Below are 15,144 nucleotides of genomic sequence, written 5' to 3'. Positions count from 1 at the left end.
AGAGTTAGCGCGGGGGCTGTGCGGTGTGTTTTCACTCCGATTGCCATCTCGACCTGTCGCGAACTATACCTTTTTAACTTTTTAAATTGCGAATGGCGGCCATTTTGAAATTTGCCATCTTGGTTTTTAGGGTTCCGTACCCGAAGAGTAAAAACGGAGCCTTATTAATGTCAGTCTGCTGTCTGTCTGCTTGTCTATCTGTCTGTCTGTCTGTCTGTCCGGCACATGTCACAGGTCTCTAGTTCGTAGACGAAATGAGTTACAAATCTGATATTTTGGTATTTGATGTAAGACGTTGACCCAAACCCAAATATTGAATCATAAATTCAATTAAATTATTCTTTACTAGCTGATGCCCGCGACTTTGTCCGCGTGGAATTAGGTTTTTAAAAATCCCGTGGGAACTCTTTGGTTTTCCGAGATAAAAAGTAGCCTATGTGCTAATCCAGGATTTTATCCATCTCCATTCCAAATTTCAGCCAAATTCGTCCAGTAATTTTTGCGTGAAGGATTAACAAACATACACACACACACACACATACACACAAACTTTGGCCTTTATGATATTAGTGTGAAGTGTGATTAGTCTGATGCGATTATTCGTTATATTTGTTGTATTGTTAGTCGGTTGCGACTTTTTACCATACAACTTGTCACAAGATTGTACCCACAGTTTAGTTAGTATAAAGGACATTTTTTGTTCAAACACCTAGCTAGAACGATTCTATCCCTACTTATGATTCCGTGACCAACTGGTCGTGGTTCATTGACCCGCAACCTTTTTTGCGTTCACCCCAAAAACGCGTAAAAAATTAATTATTTTTTAGGGTTCCGTAGGTACCCGAAGGGTGCCAACAGGACCCTTAAACTAAACCTCCGCTGTCTATCCGTCCGTCCGTACGTCCGTCTGTCTCTGTCAGTGAGTTTGTATCTCATGAACCATAATACGAGTAGTTAGTGTTGAAATTTTTCTATCGCCGCTATACCAAAAAAAAACCGGTCAAGTGCGAGTCGGACTCGCGCACCGAGGGTTCCGTACTCGAGTATTTTTCTGTCATTTTGCACGATAAATCAAAAAGTGTACGAGTTCCACTTTTCCTTAATTACGGAACCCTAATAATAATAAAAATGTTAATGTTATTTCTTGTATGATGGTAGTAGGTATGGAACCCTTCGTGTACGAGTCGGGCTCGCACTTGACTGCGACTGACTTGCACTGCACTTGACTGACTAGCTTCTCAATTCCTACATACATACATATATTATAGTAGGTAGGTACCTACTTAAACATTTTTTTATGGCGTTAGGCATTTAGCTTGATTTTTAGCGCTGAAAAAATTAAAACATACAATTTACTTCTTCAAGTGGGCTGGTTAAATTAATTTAAAAGCACTACAAATTTTATTTGGCTTAATATGTGCAAGTGCGTCGTTTACTAAAATATTAAAACCTTGAGCGTAATTTTATTGACGATAATAATAAGCCTATTCGTGAAAAACAGTCAGTCATGTGAAATGCTTAAGGCTCGGTGCACACTTTCAGAGTGGAAGCGGCGCGAAGTGTCTTCATGAAGAACTTTTCAGGGCTCATACCTTAAAAACCTCATAGATAACGCTGTTCATGACCGTCTAAGCAAATAGATTCTAAATACCTATGTAAAAGGAAAAGGTTGACTGACTGACTGATCTAACAACGCGCAGCTCAAACTTCTGGACGGATCGGGCGGCATGTTATTGCTATTATGACATAGACATCCTAAGAAAGGATTTTTGAAAATTCAACCCCTGGGGATAAAATGGGGGTTTGAAATTTGTGTAGTCCGCGTAGCCATAAGCTAAGAACAAGTGACACTATCCGCAGTGTTTTAGGTTTCTAAAAACGCTAAATAATTCTCAGCCTTCTCTAACACAAAACATTGATTTAAGAAAAATCTATGATTTTCTTTTTCTCTGCTCGTGTGCGTTGCGCTTAATACTTTAAGACCCCCGGCGGCAAATCGTTAGTTTGAATAAACCGCTCGAGTACGAGCGGACTCGCACACGAAGGGTTCCGTACCATTTTACAAGAGTAGATACTTTTTAACTTTTATTAATTTACATGGACGCCATTTTAAATTTTTCATATTTTGTTAATAGCGGCAAAAGTTTTTTTAAAATTCATTTGTCAAGTAATCGGACGCGTTTACCTAGAAGATGCCTATTTTTTTTTCTCTCTCTCGTCTGGCTTTACAAAGATTAGCCAATGTCAAGTCTGTAGTTATTTGTAACAAGTTAGTTAAACTATACAAGTATGGACCCCGTCTGTGCCGGCGCTCGCCGACACACGCACGGCACCCCCTTAGAGCGCTTTCCAGTCAGTTTTAACAAAAAAGCACTCCAAAAAGGCAAAACACGCCCGCCAGCTAACACCAACACAGACGAAGTCCGAAGATGCTTATTCACTCTTGTAAAGATACTAGGATTGTAATTCATAGGACACACATTCATTATATTCTTCCAACACGGTATATATTCGGCACAGTTCATGAGGTATAGCAATAGTCATATTACTCTATGGATAAAAGCCCGCTGACTGACCGACGCGACGAATGGCCAGATATGGACGGACAGGCGGATAGACAGTGCAAGTTTAGTAATCGGGTTCCGTTGGAATCCTTCGGGAACGGAACCCTAAAAATGTAAAAAGAAGCAAACTAGTTATGAAGGAAAGATAGAACAACTCTCGCTTTTTGCTGAATTTCTCGGTTTTCCTTTGCATCTACATGTGACCCCGGCTAACCTTTGACCCTTGGGGTCAACACGCTGGGGTTATGTAAACCAGACGGGTTGTAATGCACAGTAGTAAAAACTATAAACGTTTGTACTAGACTTTAAAAAATACATTTTTTCCTCTAGTCTACTTGGTAGGGAGTGTTATATAACCCGATTAGATGAGACTGGGTAGGTTTAAGCAATATATGTATTTATATACTAGCTGTGCTCGCGACTTCGTTCGCGTGGAATAGTGACTTTTCGGGGCGCGAGGCGTGTAGTACGTACTCTGTACGTTAAAAATGTTCGTCGTGATTCTTTAAATTGACATAACTTTTTATTTATGAACCGATTGACATGAAATAAACACTAAATGTTAAGTGAAGCTTACTACAATATATTAGTGAAAACCGTATCTAAATCGAATAAGCCGTTTGTGATATTAGCGTGCACAAACACACAGACAAACAGACAAACAGACAAAAAAAATTAATTTCAATTTCGGGTTCGGCATCGATATAATAACAACCCCTGCTACTTTTTTTATATATTTCCATTGTACAGACACCACTTTTCTACAACTTTATTATATGTATAGATTTATATGTAAGCTACGTCTTTTAATAAAACTGTGAACTGAACTGTAATTATTATTATTTTACACTTAATTTGCACCATTGCAAGAAATAAATAACAGTACAAGTATACAAGTCTAAATTAAAAATTTATAACACCCCCGACAAGTGAAGGTTACAGTAACTAGAAAAGAGCTGATAACTTTCAAACAGCTGAACCGATTTTCTTGGATTATAGCTAAGAACACTCTCGATCAAGCCACCTTTCAAACAAAAAAAACTAAATCCAAATCGGTTCATTAGTTTAGGAGCTACGATGCCACAGACAGATACACACGTCAAACTTATAACACTCCTCTTTTTGGGTCGGGTGTTAAAAAGAACAGAAAACACAGACAGAAACAGGACAGAAAGGACCTTAAATCGCTTATTAGCGATCTCTACCAGGGCAACCTTAGATAACTTTTTTATTGCGAGGTAACCACAAATTCACGGTTTTTGGATTTTTGCCTTTAGTTGTGCTATAAGACCTACACCTACCTACTTGCCAAATTTCATGATTCTAGGTCAACGGGAAGTACCCTATAGGTTTTCTTGACAGACAGACAGACAACAGAGAGATCCTATAAGGGTTCCTTTTGAGGTACGGAACCCTAAAAATAGACTTAGGATAGAATAGAATAGATTTTTATTCAAATACATTTTTACAAGTGCTTTTGAATCGTCAAATAATCTACCACTAGTTCGAAATGCCGTGCCTATTGAGAAGAACCAGCTAGAAACTCAGCGGTTGCTCTTTTCAAGTATTCAATTTACAATAATATGCCATATTTGTTTGGACGGCTTGGTGGACTATGGCTTTTAAACATCATTTTGGTTAACAGGAAATAATTGCCCACACATCACATTTCGGAGGTGTCCTTATTCACTTATTTGCACCGGGCGTCTTGAAACTCTTGGCCCTACTCCAAGACAAAATGTCGTTGACTCTATAATACAGTAATAGACGTAACCGCTAATATTTAGAACCAAATAGTAAATACAGTCAGTCAGTCAGTAAAGGGTTTCATAGGGTTCCGTACCTCAAAAGGAAAAACGGAATCCTTATAGGATCACTTTGTTGTCTGTCTGTCTGTATGTCCATCCATCCGTCCATCTGTCCGTCCATCGTGTCTGTCAAGAAAACTTATAGGGTACTTCCCGTTGACCTAGAATCATGAAATTTGGTAGGTAGGTGGGTCTTATAGCACAAGTAAAGGAATAAATCTGAAAACCGTGAATTTGTGGTTACATCATTTAAAAAAAAATTAAAATGTGTTTCAATTTTCAAAGTAAGAGAACTATACCAAGTGGGGTGAGTGGCGGATAAAATGTACTATAGATACCTATATCGACTTATTATGTAATTTACATGTTACGGATACTCATGTAGACATACTGACCTTGTCGCCACCAGTCGTCACGCTGTACTAGACGGCTTTGATAAATTGGCTTACAGCGAAAAGCGAGATAGTCTTAGCAACACGTCTTTATCCGCCTGGTTATGCTAAGCCTGGAAACCTTATGACCGGTGGCATTTGTCCTAAAATAGAGGGCTATGTGGCCTAGTTTACTGCGGGCTGCATGGTATCAGAAAATCTCTGAATTGGCTGGTCTAAATCTAAATGCTGTCCTTTTCTGCAGAGTTCATTATGAAAGGAATAGCGATAAAAGACATACGTTTTTCTGTAGGTTAACTCCTTCTTTGGTTTTTTTTGTATTTATCCAATTTTCCATCTTTTCAGGCAAGTCGCCCTTCTTCCCCGGCGTGGAGGAAGCGGGGGTCGCGAGCGCGGCCGGCGCCGGCTCACCGTCGGGCCCCGCGGACCAGACACAGGACGTCGTGTCCAGGCTCAGTGCGGCTGGTAAGACAATGACATTAGCTGCTAGTCTTAGCCTCGACTCTTCAGAACTTCAGAAAGTAGATATCTGGGTTTCAGATCCACAACCTCTGATTTTGATCAGATTTTTCTAATAACCAAATGTTATTCTAGATTACACAAGGCGTAACTAGAACGCGAGCAAAAATTTAGGGTTATTATTATGATAATAACCCTAAGTTTTTGTAACACAATCCAATGTCAATAACCATATGCCTTATTTTGTAGTTTTAGTAATCTAGTATTTTTCAAACCCGCATTGTATAGCGTGCAAAACTCGGGCCAATGCCCTACGATGTGGCATTGACCCCGAGTGGCCTATTTACGTAACGTTCGTTGACCTCTAGCGTCAGTTAAATGTTTTATTTACAATATATTGTACTTTTTTGTGGTACCTTATCAGTAATCATCAGTACCTACCTGTCTTCGTTTTTGCTAGCGTTCTGGTTATGCCATGTGTTATCCAGGATTCTGTCTCCATTCCAGGACTATCGATGTGCGTGAGCGCCCTGGGTTCCCCGGCGAGGTCGTCGCCCGTGTCGGCCGGCTCGGAACACGGCGAGCGATTCAGTCGGAAAGTCTTCGTTGGCGGACTACCCCCGGACATTGATGAAGGTATTGACTTCCTTGCAATATATATTTTTTTAATTTACAGACTAGCGCTTGGCTGCAATCAGACCTGCAAGCAAGGGATGATGCAGCCTAAGATGGAACGCTGAGGACCCTCATCATGGAACCAACATAGTCCTTATGCACAAACTGGAGGACTGGTTTCTTTTCAGACGATAGACCTCCCGTGTCTATCGCTTAAAAGAGGATAGGCGGCGGTCGCCTATGCCCACCCTCCTGCGACGGATGGCATGAGACCTCAAATCATCTTCTCTCATGCGCTTCACCGACTCCTTGGATACTTTTAAAGAAAGAAAGAAAGAAAAACAGTTTATTTGGTGCCACAAACATAATATATTATCTACATAAAATACGTAATCCATACTTATTATAAATGCGAAAGTGTGTCTGTCTGCTACCTTTTCACGGCCTAACAGTGTAACCAATTCTGACGAAATTTGGTACAGGGTTAGCTTATATCCCGGGGACGGACATAGGCTACTTTTTATCCCGGAAAATCAAAGAGTTCCCGCGGGATCTATAAAAATCTCAATTCACGTGGGCGAAGTCGCGGGCATTCTCTAGTATAAAATAAATAAAATGAGATGCGTGGTGTGTGGTACCAAAATGGACTCCACTCAGCATTTGCTGCGCCTGTGTCGGGAACGCGGGCACAGCGCTGGTCCTTCGTGAAGCCAGAAGTTTCTGACAGTATCTATGATAGAATATAAGTAAGTACAAAGAAAGTGGTTTATAGATAGGGTTAGTAAAACAAAGTAACGCCTGACCCAAGCAGTACAAGTGTAAATTAAAAATTTATAACACCCCCGACAAGTGAAGGTTACAGTAACTAGAAAAGAGCTGATAACTTTCAAACGGCTGAACCGATTTTTTTGGATTATAGCTAAGAACACTCTCGATCAAGCCACCTTTCAAACTAAAAAACTAAATTAAAATCGGTTCATTAGTTTAGGCGCTACGTTGCCACAGACAGATACACAGATACACACGTCAAACTTATAACACCCCTCTTTTTGGGTCGGGGGTTAAAAATACATCCAACTAACTCTGCTGTGTTGATACATTCCAGATGAAATCACATCCTCGTTCAGGCGGTTCGGCCCGCTGGTGGTGGACTGGCCGCACAAGGCTGAGAGCAAGAGTTATTTTCCGCCCAAGGGATACGCCTTCCTGCTATTCCAAGTGAGTTGAAATTCTGCCAAGGAGTCCATCAGACAGGCTTTGCTGTCAATTTCGCCAGTTACTGCTGTCACTAACGGGTACGGGGTAAGGCATATATAGTACTGATTGTCTAAGGAGCAACCAAGTAAGGGGTGTTACTTTGTTTTAAGGGTTTCGTACCTCAAGAGGAAAAACGGAACCCTTATAGGATCACTTTGTTGTCTCTCTGTCCGTCCGTCCGTCCGTCCGTCGTGTCAGTCAAGAAAACCTATAGGGATCTTATAGCATATCCTATTAGGTTAGGTTATAGTCCTCTTGGACGTAGAATCATGAAATTTGGCAGGTAGGTAGGTCTTATAGCACAAGTAAAGGAATAAACCTGAAAACCGTGAATTTGTAGTTACATCACAGAAAAAAAAAATTAAAATGTGTTTCAATTTTCAAAGTAAGATAACTATACCAAGTGGGGTATCATATATTATGAAAGGGCTTTACTTGTACATTCTAAAAGAGATTTTTATGTATTTTTATGCATTATAGTTATTGATTTATCGTCCAAAGTGTCGGAAAAAATACCCGAGTACGGAACCTTTGGTGCGCGAGTTCGACTCGCACTTGGCCGGTTTTTTTTTGGTGTTTTGATTGTTTAAGGGATGTTAAAATTAATTTATTTGTTCACAAGACTGGTATCCAATAGGATTTCCTATCATCCCCAATCTAACCCTTTTTACGTTTGATTCACATTAGCAGCGAATCAAAGCCAAATTTTTCGAACGCAGCCTCATTTTTTTTCTTGGTACTTCATGCTTTACCTGGTGAAATATAGAGATCAATATGCTATGTAATTTTGTGTGTTTTGCTTCGATTTTAGCTGCTGATTTTCAAAAAACTTAATGCTGTCCTACGTCTTATGAACTGACTAGCTGATGCCCGCAGCTTCGCCCGCGTGGATTGGTCAGATCCCCTGCAGCATCAGGATTGAGGAGTTGGACTTCAAATTTTTTATGAAACAATGTCGCAAAGTTCCTCTATCGATTAAAAAAGAAATGACGCAAATCGGTTCAGAAATCTCGGAGATTTCGGTGTACATAGGTAGAAAAACACAACTCCCTTTTTGAAAGTCGGTTAAAAAAGTAGCCTATGTTACTCCCTGGTCAATTCTCTACTTGTTTGTGAAAATCCCGTCAAAATCGGTTCAGCCGTTCCCAAGATTAGCCTTTTCAAACAGACAGACAGACAGAAAGACACAGACAGACAGACAGACAAAAATTTTAAAAACGTGTGATTCAGTTATAGTATCGTTCAAATAACCATATGACCTCAATATGCGGTAGTTATTTCGAAATTACAGACAGACACTCCAATTTTATTTATTAGTATAGATGTACAAAATTTCATGCTTCTAGCGATGCCTGAGAATTTTACTAAGTAGCTTTTTCCATAAATTCCAGGATGAAAGTTCAGTAGCAGCCTTGATGGAGGCTTGCATCACAGACGACGACAAACTCTACCTTTGCGTGTCCTCGCCCACCATCCGCGACAAGCCGGTTCAGATCAGGCCCTGGAGGCTAGCTGATGCTGACTTTGTGCTGGACGCCAGCATGCCTCTGGACCCCAGGAAGACGGTCTTCGTTGGAGGAGTTCCACGCCCTTTGAAAGCTGGTGAGGATCTCTCTATTCCATCATGAATTTTTAGGTTCCAACAATGAGTCCGCAGAAAAAAATCTGATGGATTCTTGGGAAAAAGTTTTGGATCTGTTGCAAATTAGGAGAAATTTCCCAAAATTTTGGAAGCCAGAATGCCTCTTGATCCAAGGAAGACGGTCTTCGTTGGAGGACTTCCACGCCCTTTGAAAGCTGGTAAGAATCTCTCATTCCATCATGAATTTTAGGTTCCAACGACTCCTCAAAAAAAAAACCTGATGGTCAAAAATTTTCTTGGGTTCTTGGTAAAAAGTATCGGATCTGTTGCGGATTGGGAGAAATTTCCCAAAATTAGGTGAGGTTATGTTAGAATTCTTGAAGTAAGGTTAGTTATACTTTCTATCCATGACAAGCCAGCGTGGGTCAGGCCCTAAAGGCTAGCTGATGCTGACTTTGTGCTGGACGCCAGCATGCCTCTGGACCCCAGGAAGACGGTCTTCGTTGGAGGAGTTCCACGCCCTTTGAAAGCTGGTGAGAATCTCTCATTCCATCATGAATTTTTAGGTTCCAACAATGAGTCCGCAGAAAAAAATCTGATGGATTCTTGGGAAAAAGTTTTGGATCTGTTGCAAATTGGGAGAAATTTCCCAAAATTAGGTGAGGTTATGATAGAATTCTTGAAGTAAGGTTAGTTATACTTTCTATCCATGACAAGCTAGCGCAGGTCAGACCCTAAAGGCTAGCTGATGCGGACTTTGTGCTGGACGCGAGCACGCCTCTTGATCCCAGGAAGACGGTCTTCGTTGGAGGAGTTCCACGCCCTTTGAAAGCTGGGTAGAAACTCTCCATTCCATCATGAATTTTTAGGTTCCAACGACTCCTCAGAAAAAACCTGAAGGTTAAAACATTTCTCGGATTCTTGGTAAAAATATCGGATCCGTTGCGGATTGAGAGGAATTTTTCAAAATTAGAAGAAGTTATGTTAGGATTCTTGAAGTAAGGTTAGTTATACTTTCTATCCATGACAAGCTAGCGCAGGTCAGACCCTAAAGGCTAGCTGATGCGGACTTTGTGCTGGACGCGAGCACGCCTCTTGATCCCAGGAAGACGGTCTTCGTTGGAGGAGTTCCACGCCCTTTGAAAGCTGGGTAGAAACTCTCAGTTCCATCATGAATTTTTAGGTTCCAACGACTCCTCAGAAAAAAACCGATGGTTAAAAAAAATCTCTCATTTTCATCAAACTCATTTTGGTCACATAGGTGATCTATTGATTTAGTGGTTCTATTGATCGTTTAAACCCAGGAAGGGGTATTTTTGAGCTGGTAAATATCTTGCCTTTTAGTTACGCATAATATTAACTGAGGTTATGTTAGGATTCTTGATAAGGTTAGTTATTAATATCAACCTATAAACGTTCAATAGGTCTCTTAAAGAGATTTCAACACGCCACGGTCTTGAAGTAGACCCTTAATTTTCTTTCTGATAAGTATATTTCTCTTTTGCAGTGGAGCTGGCGATGATCATGGACCGGCTGTACGGTGGAGTCTGTTACGCCGGCATCGACACAGACCCTGAGCTCAAGTACCCTAAGGTGAGATTACCATATTCTTATCTTATTTATAAGCTATAAATAACTAGAAGATGCCCGCGGCTTCGCCCGCGTGGATTTTGGTTTTTTAAAATTCCCGTGGGAACTCTTTGATTTTCCGGGATAAAAAGTAGCCTATGTGCTAATCTAGGATATTATCTGTCTCCATTCTAAATTTCAGCCCAATCCGTCCAGTAGTTTTTGCGTGAAGGAGTAACAAACATACACACACGCACGCACGCACGCACGCACGCACGCACGCACGCACGCACGCACGCACGCACGCACGAACGCACGCACGCACGCACGCACGCACGCACGCACGCACGCACGCACGCACACACACACACACACACATACAAACTTTCTCCTTTATAATAGGAGAGGTCTGGCCTTTACAAGTAGATCTAGTTAACTATAATATCTGCAATATAAGTCATCACACAAAAAAATGTGTTCACAAAAAATTTAATTTACTAAATTACATATAGATGGCGCAGTGCGTTATTAACTTACAGTGTTCTACATAAAAGTGTTAGATATACCTTGTATGATGGTACGGAAGGTTTCGTGTGCGAGACCAAGTCGCACTTGACCGGGTTTTTTATTATTTTAAACTAGTATTTATGTTGTGTTCGCAGGGCGCTGGTCGCGTTGCGTTTTCCAACCAGCAGTCGTACATCGCGGCCATCTCCGCGCGCTTCGTGCAGTTGCAACACGGTGACATTGACAAGAGAGTCGAGGTGAGTATATGGGCATAGAGTAAGGATATGATCATAAATTCAGCTTAGGTTCGACGCAGTGGGGCGGGACGAAGAAGCAACTCGCTGCCATACGTAGTTAGGGACTAGGGTCATATTATGTTGAAGGGTAGGACGACGTGATAATTACCACGATATCAAAGGCGTTGTCTGTTACTATGTCTTTCTTTGTACTATGATATACTTTTCACATGCAGCATGTGAAAAGTCAGGTGAAAAGCCTTCTTACTTTGTTTATTGGCTTTATGAAAAGCCTTTTCATATGTGACTTTGCTTGGCTATTTTTAAAGTACTAGGTACTTTGAGAATAAAACACAATACACCACAAACAATAATTAATCATTGTTTATTTTTTGCACGAGCGAAAATTGAAAAAATCAATTTGTGAAAATATAATTTGGCAAATTAGTGCGAAGAAAAAAATTATTTCATCAAATGGTTTAAAAGTAGGATTAGTCACCATCTTTTGTACTTCTTAATTTCTTTGAATTGTCAGGTGAAACCGTACGTGCTCGACGATCAGATGTGTGACGAGTGCGCCGGCGCACGCTGCGGATCCAAGTTCGCGCCCTTCTTCTGCGCCAACGTCACTTGCTTGCAGGTAATACGATACACGCGGACAGACAGACACAGAATCACATAGATTAGCAGGCATAGATACATTCACACACACACACACACACACACACACACTCATTCCCAGACATACATAATGATAAGACAGATCTATCATATGACGCGTGACGCCGATGGCGCACACTTGAGGCAATTCTGTGGCCATCTTTGATTTCAAAAATAGACATCACTAGCTAATGCCTGCGACTTCGTTCGCGTGGATGTAGGGTTTTTAAAATTCCCGTGGGAATTCTTTGATTTTCCGGGATAAAAAGTAGCCTATGTGCTAATCCAGGGTATAATCTATCTCCATTCTAAATTTCAGCCCAATCCGTCCAGTAGTTTTTGCGTGAAGGAGTAACAAACATACACACACACATACAAACTTTCTCCTTTATAATAATAGTGTGATTGTCGTAATGAGCACTCCGGAAATAATTCGCATCCCAAAGAAGGACATAGGTTACTTAAACCCCGAAAAATCATAGAGTTGATTTATTATCAGATTAATCATTTAATAGATTAAAAATCTAATTAGTAAAAGCTAAACACAATAGGTACTATTTTTCGCTTCGGTAGATTGACTGAAAAGTATTATTGAGGTTTGTTTTACCTTTGGGCAGTTCCCACGTCTCACACATTTCACCGACTGTATGTAACTCTTTAGACTGTGGTTATGTTATTAATCATTTTTTTTTAATTTTTCCAGTACTACTGCGAACACTGCTGGGCGACGATCCACTCTCGTCCGGGCCGCGAGTTCCACAAGCCTCTCGTCAAGGAGGGAGCCGACCGCCCCCGGGCAGTGCCCTTCCGCTGGTGTTAGAGGGGCAAACTGGGGGAAGACTGGGGGACGACCGGGGAGCACGGGGCAATAGGGACTAATAGTGTGTGATTTGGGGAGCATAGCAGACTAGCCCTTCTGCTGGTGTTAGATGGGGAACACAGGTGGGAAATTTAGGATACAACGGGGAAAAGTGGGGAGTGAGGACTGTAGGCATAACTGGTTAGGTTCCTGCGGCAATAGAGTGGTACGAGAGGGGTGTGATGACGTCACGTGAGAGCTCAGTGGTTCGTCAACTTGTGACGTCACCCTCCCGCACCGCTCCACTACCGCAGGAGCCTACTCAGTTACGCGCTATACCTGAGATTTGGGAATAAGGGAGACAAGCCCTTCCGTTGGCGGTAGAGGGGGAAACTGGGGGCAATCGGGGGAAAGAAAGGATAAGTAGTTCATTATTTGGGGATTTAATGGGACAAGTTATTTTGAGGGGGAATTTTTAACTGAGTAAGAGGTAGGGGAATGAAAAATTGGATGATGAGTTTTGCTGGTATGCTCGGGGGATGGGAGATAATGGGGCTTGGGGGAAAAACAAATCGGCTCAGAATGTCTTATTTGGAACCAAGTTTTGTTTTTTCTAGCGTGGGGATAAAAAGTTTTGGGGGGTAAATTGCATTTGGGATTTGGGGGAAGTATTGGTAGGAGAAAGAGAATTTAAAGGAGCAGGGCGTTTGTCGATAGTAGTTTCTTCTAAATCAACAAATCACACACTACTAAACACCCTCTGTGTTAGCAGAGTAGAGTATTTTTACCAAATTGGTAGCGATTACTCTACTCTGGCAACACAGTTAGCCCTCAGTGTTGCCAGAATAAAGTTCGTCTACCAAATTGGTAACATTGAACTTTGTTCTCGTGACACTGGTTACTTCGGTAGAGTAACTCGGAGAATATGTAGTAGAAAAAAAAAACTTAATAGTTGCGGTCCTTGACCTTAGATATTTACAAGATTTTTTCACTTAAGGTGCGTTGTTGTTTGCAATACGTCATTTTGTCACATTTTACACTGTATTTCGAACAGTTCCACTTTCTAGAATAAATACACAGCTTTTTAGTACCTGTAGTGGAAATGTGACGAAATGCATATTGTGTATCGCCTCCGGATATGACAAAATCACTGATTAGTCGAAATTTGGCCGCCATTTTGAGGTGTTGCCGTTTTAGGAAATATTAATTAAAGCAACATTATCCAAACGTAATGTTAAGCAAAATATATAGAATTCAAGTACAAGCCGATTGACTCTTTAAATTTTCTCTGGTGTTACCAGCTTTGGAAAAAAAATATGAATTTGGTAGAATTTTATTTAGTGTTCTAGAAAAATTCTACCAAATGGTAAATTTTTTCGACGAGAGAGAATTTGAAGGGATACTTCGATTTAAGCAAAATGTGTATTCAAAAACTTAGCTAGTTGTCAGTTTGTCGTTTGTGGATAAGCTCTATTACGTCTTAGTGGCGCATCTCGACAAAAATGTCGCAGCGCTTACGCAACATTTTGTCGTGGGTGCGTACGCTCATTTATCGTAAGATATTATTAAAATAAGACATAAGTGAATCACATTTCTCAAAAGGATAAAAAAAAATATTGTACCTGTTGTAGCTAGAGTGAATTTTCTATTTTCCCGAGTTAGTTTTGTGTTTTTTTGGATATTGTTGCGACTTGTCTCGAATCTAATCTAGTATTTTCGTCGACTATTTGTCATCAGATCGTTGTTAAGGCTCTTTTTCATTGATCGATAACTTGGTCGATATATGGGACGCGGGAACCCCGCTGGCGGGAAAATTCGAAAAAATACTAATAAGAAAGGCATTCCGGATGCAAGTTATTTCTAAAATGCATGCCATAAGATCCGTTCAATATGAACTATATTCATTGTTCGTTAATAAAACTGGTTTGATGTTCGGGGAGATTTCTAAAAAGCATGCCATGAAGTTGATTTCAAACTACGGAATATAATAAAATGTATGAATATCGCTCACCCTACTTTTAAATGTCACTGTTCACACTGTTAGATGTAATAAAGTGTGAACAGTGACATTTAAAAGTAGGGTGAGCGATATTTATTTACATATTATATTATATTTCCGTAGTTTGAAGGCAACTTAACGCATAATATAGTGACATTGGTCGTTAGAGAACGCATTGGGAACGAGATTCCTAAAAGGCATGCTATAAGGGATATGAGTAACTATTTTCATTGCTTGATACTTAATAAAGAGTTGATTTGAAGGCGGGTGATTTCTAAAGTGCATGCCATTAAAACTGCATATTATGAGGAATTATTTTTATCAATCGATAGAGAAAGTATTTTAAGTCCGGGAGATTTCTAAAATGCTAGTGAATTCCACCAAATGGTTTTTGACTGGCTAACTTTATTATACTAGCGGCACGCTATGATGGCCGGTTTGACGTTTGTCCGCTCATGAAGTTCCGTATTAATTGATAACGACTTTGAAGGAAATAATTGTATTACTTTATTGACGATAGTGATGTGCAGAGATTCATAAATTTTATCGAATGTAGTTTTAGGTTTAGGACTCAAAATTTATTTATTAAATTGATTTCTTAAATGTATACAAGTGTATACATCTGATTAATTATGGCCTTTTGTGGCACCTTTTTTGGTATCTTTTGTATTCATATGTTTCTTGTGTGCATATAAAG

General features: G+C 40.4%; 1 protein-coding gene across 6 annotated transcripts in view; it reads left to right on the top strand.

Annotated features, from left to right (window-relative positions):
* Positions 1-13,465, top strand: part of LOC123879574 (translational regulator orb2-like) — a 66,791-nt gene extending 53,326 nt beyond the window's left edge. For 5 of the 6 annotated variants that reach the window (XM_045927362.1, XM_045927358.1, XM_045927359.1 and 2 more), the window contains 8 exons: positions 5,110-5,229; positions 5,731-5,859; positions 6,944-7,056; positions 8,487-8,697; positions 10,185-10,270; positions 10,909-11,010; positions 11,525-11,629; positions 12,353-13,465. In XM_045927362.1, coding sequence (XP_045783318.1) covers positions 5,110-5,229; positions 5,731-5,859; positions 6,944-7,056; positions 8,487-8,697; positions 10,185-10,270; positions 10,909-11,010; positions 11,525-11,629; positions 12,353-12,469 — 983 coding nt within the window. In that variant the 3' untranslated portion in view covers positions 12,470-13,465. Of the gene's footprint in view, positions 1-5,109; positions 5,230-5,730; positions 5,860-6,943; positions 7,057-8,486; positions 8,698-9,115; positions 9,211-10,184; positions 10,271-10,908; positions 11,011-11,524; positions 11,630-12,352 lie in introns of all 6 variants that reach the window. The other variant, XM_045927357.1, reaches the window with a different exon arrangement.
* Positions 13,466-15,144: the final 1,679 nt, after the last annotated feature.

The sequence above is a fragment of the Maniola jurtina genome, chromosome 28 (assembly GCF_905333055.1).
Source record: "Maniola jurtina chromosome 28, ilManJurt1.1, whole genome shotgun sequence".
Lineage (NCBI taxonomy): Eukaryota > Metazoa > Arthropoda > Insecta > Lepidoptera > Nymphalidae > Maniola > Maniola jurtina.
Note: the sequence above shows the minus strand (reverse complement) of the source record. Positions and strands in the feature narration are given on the sequence as shown.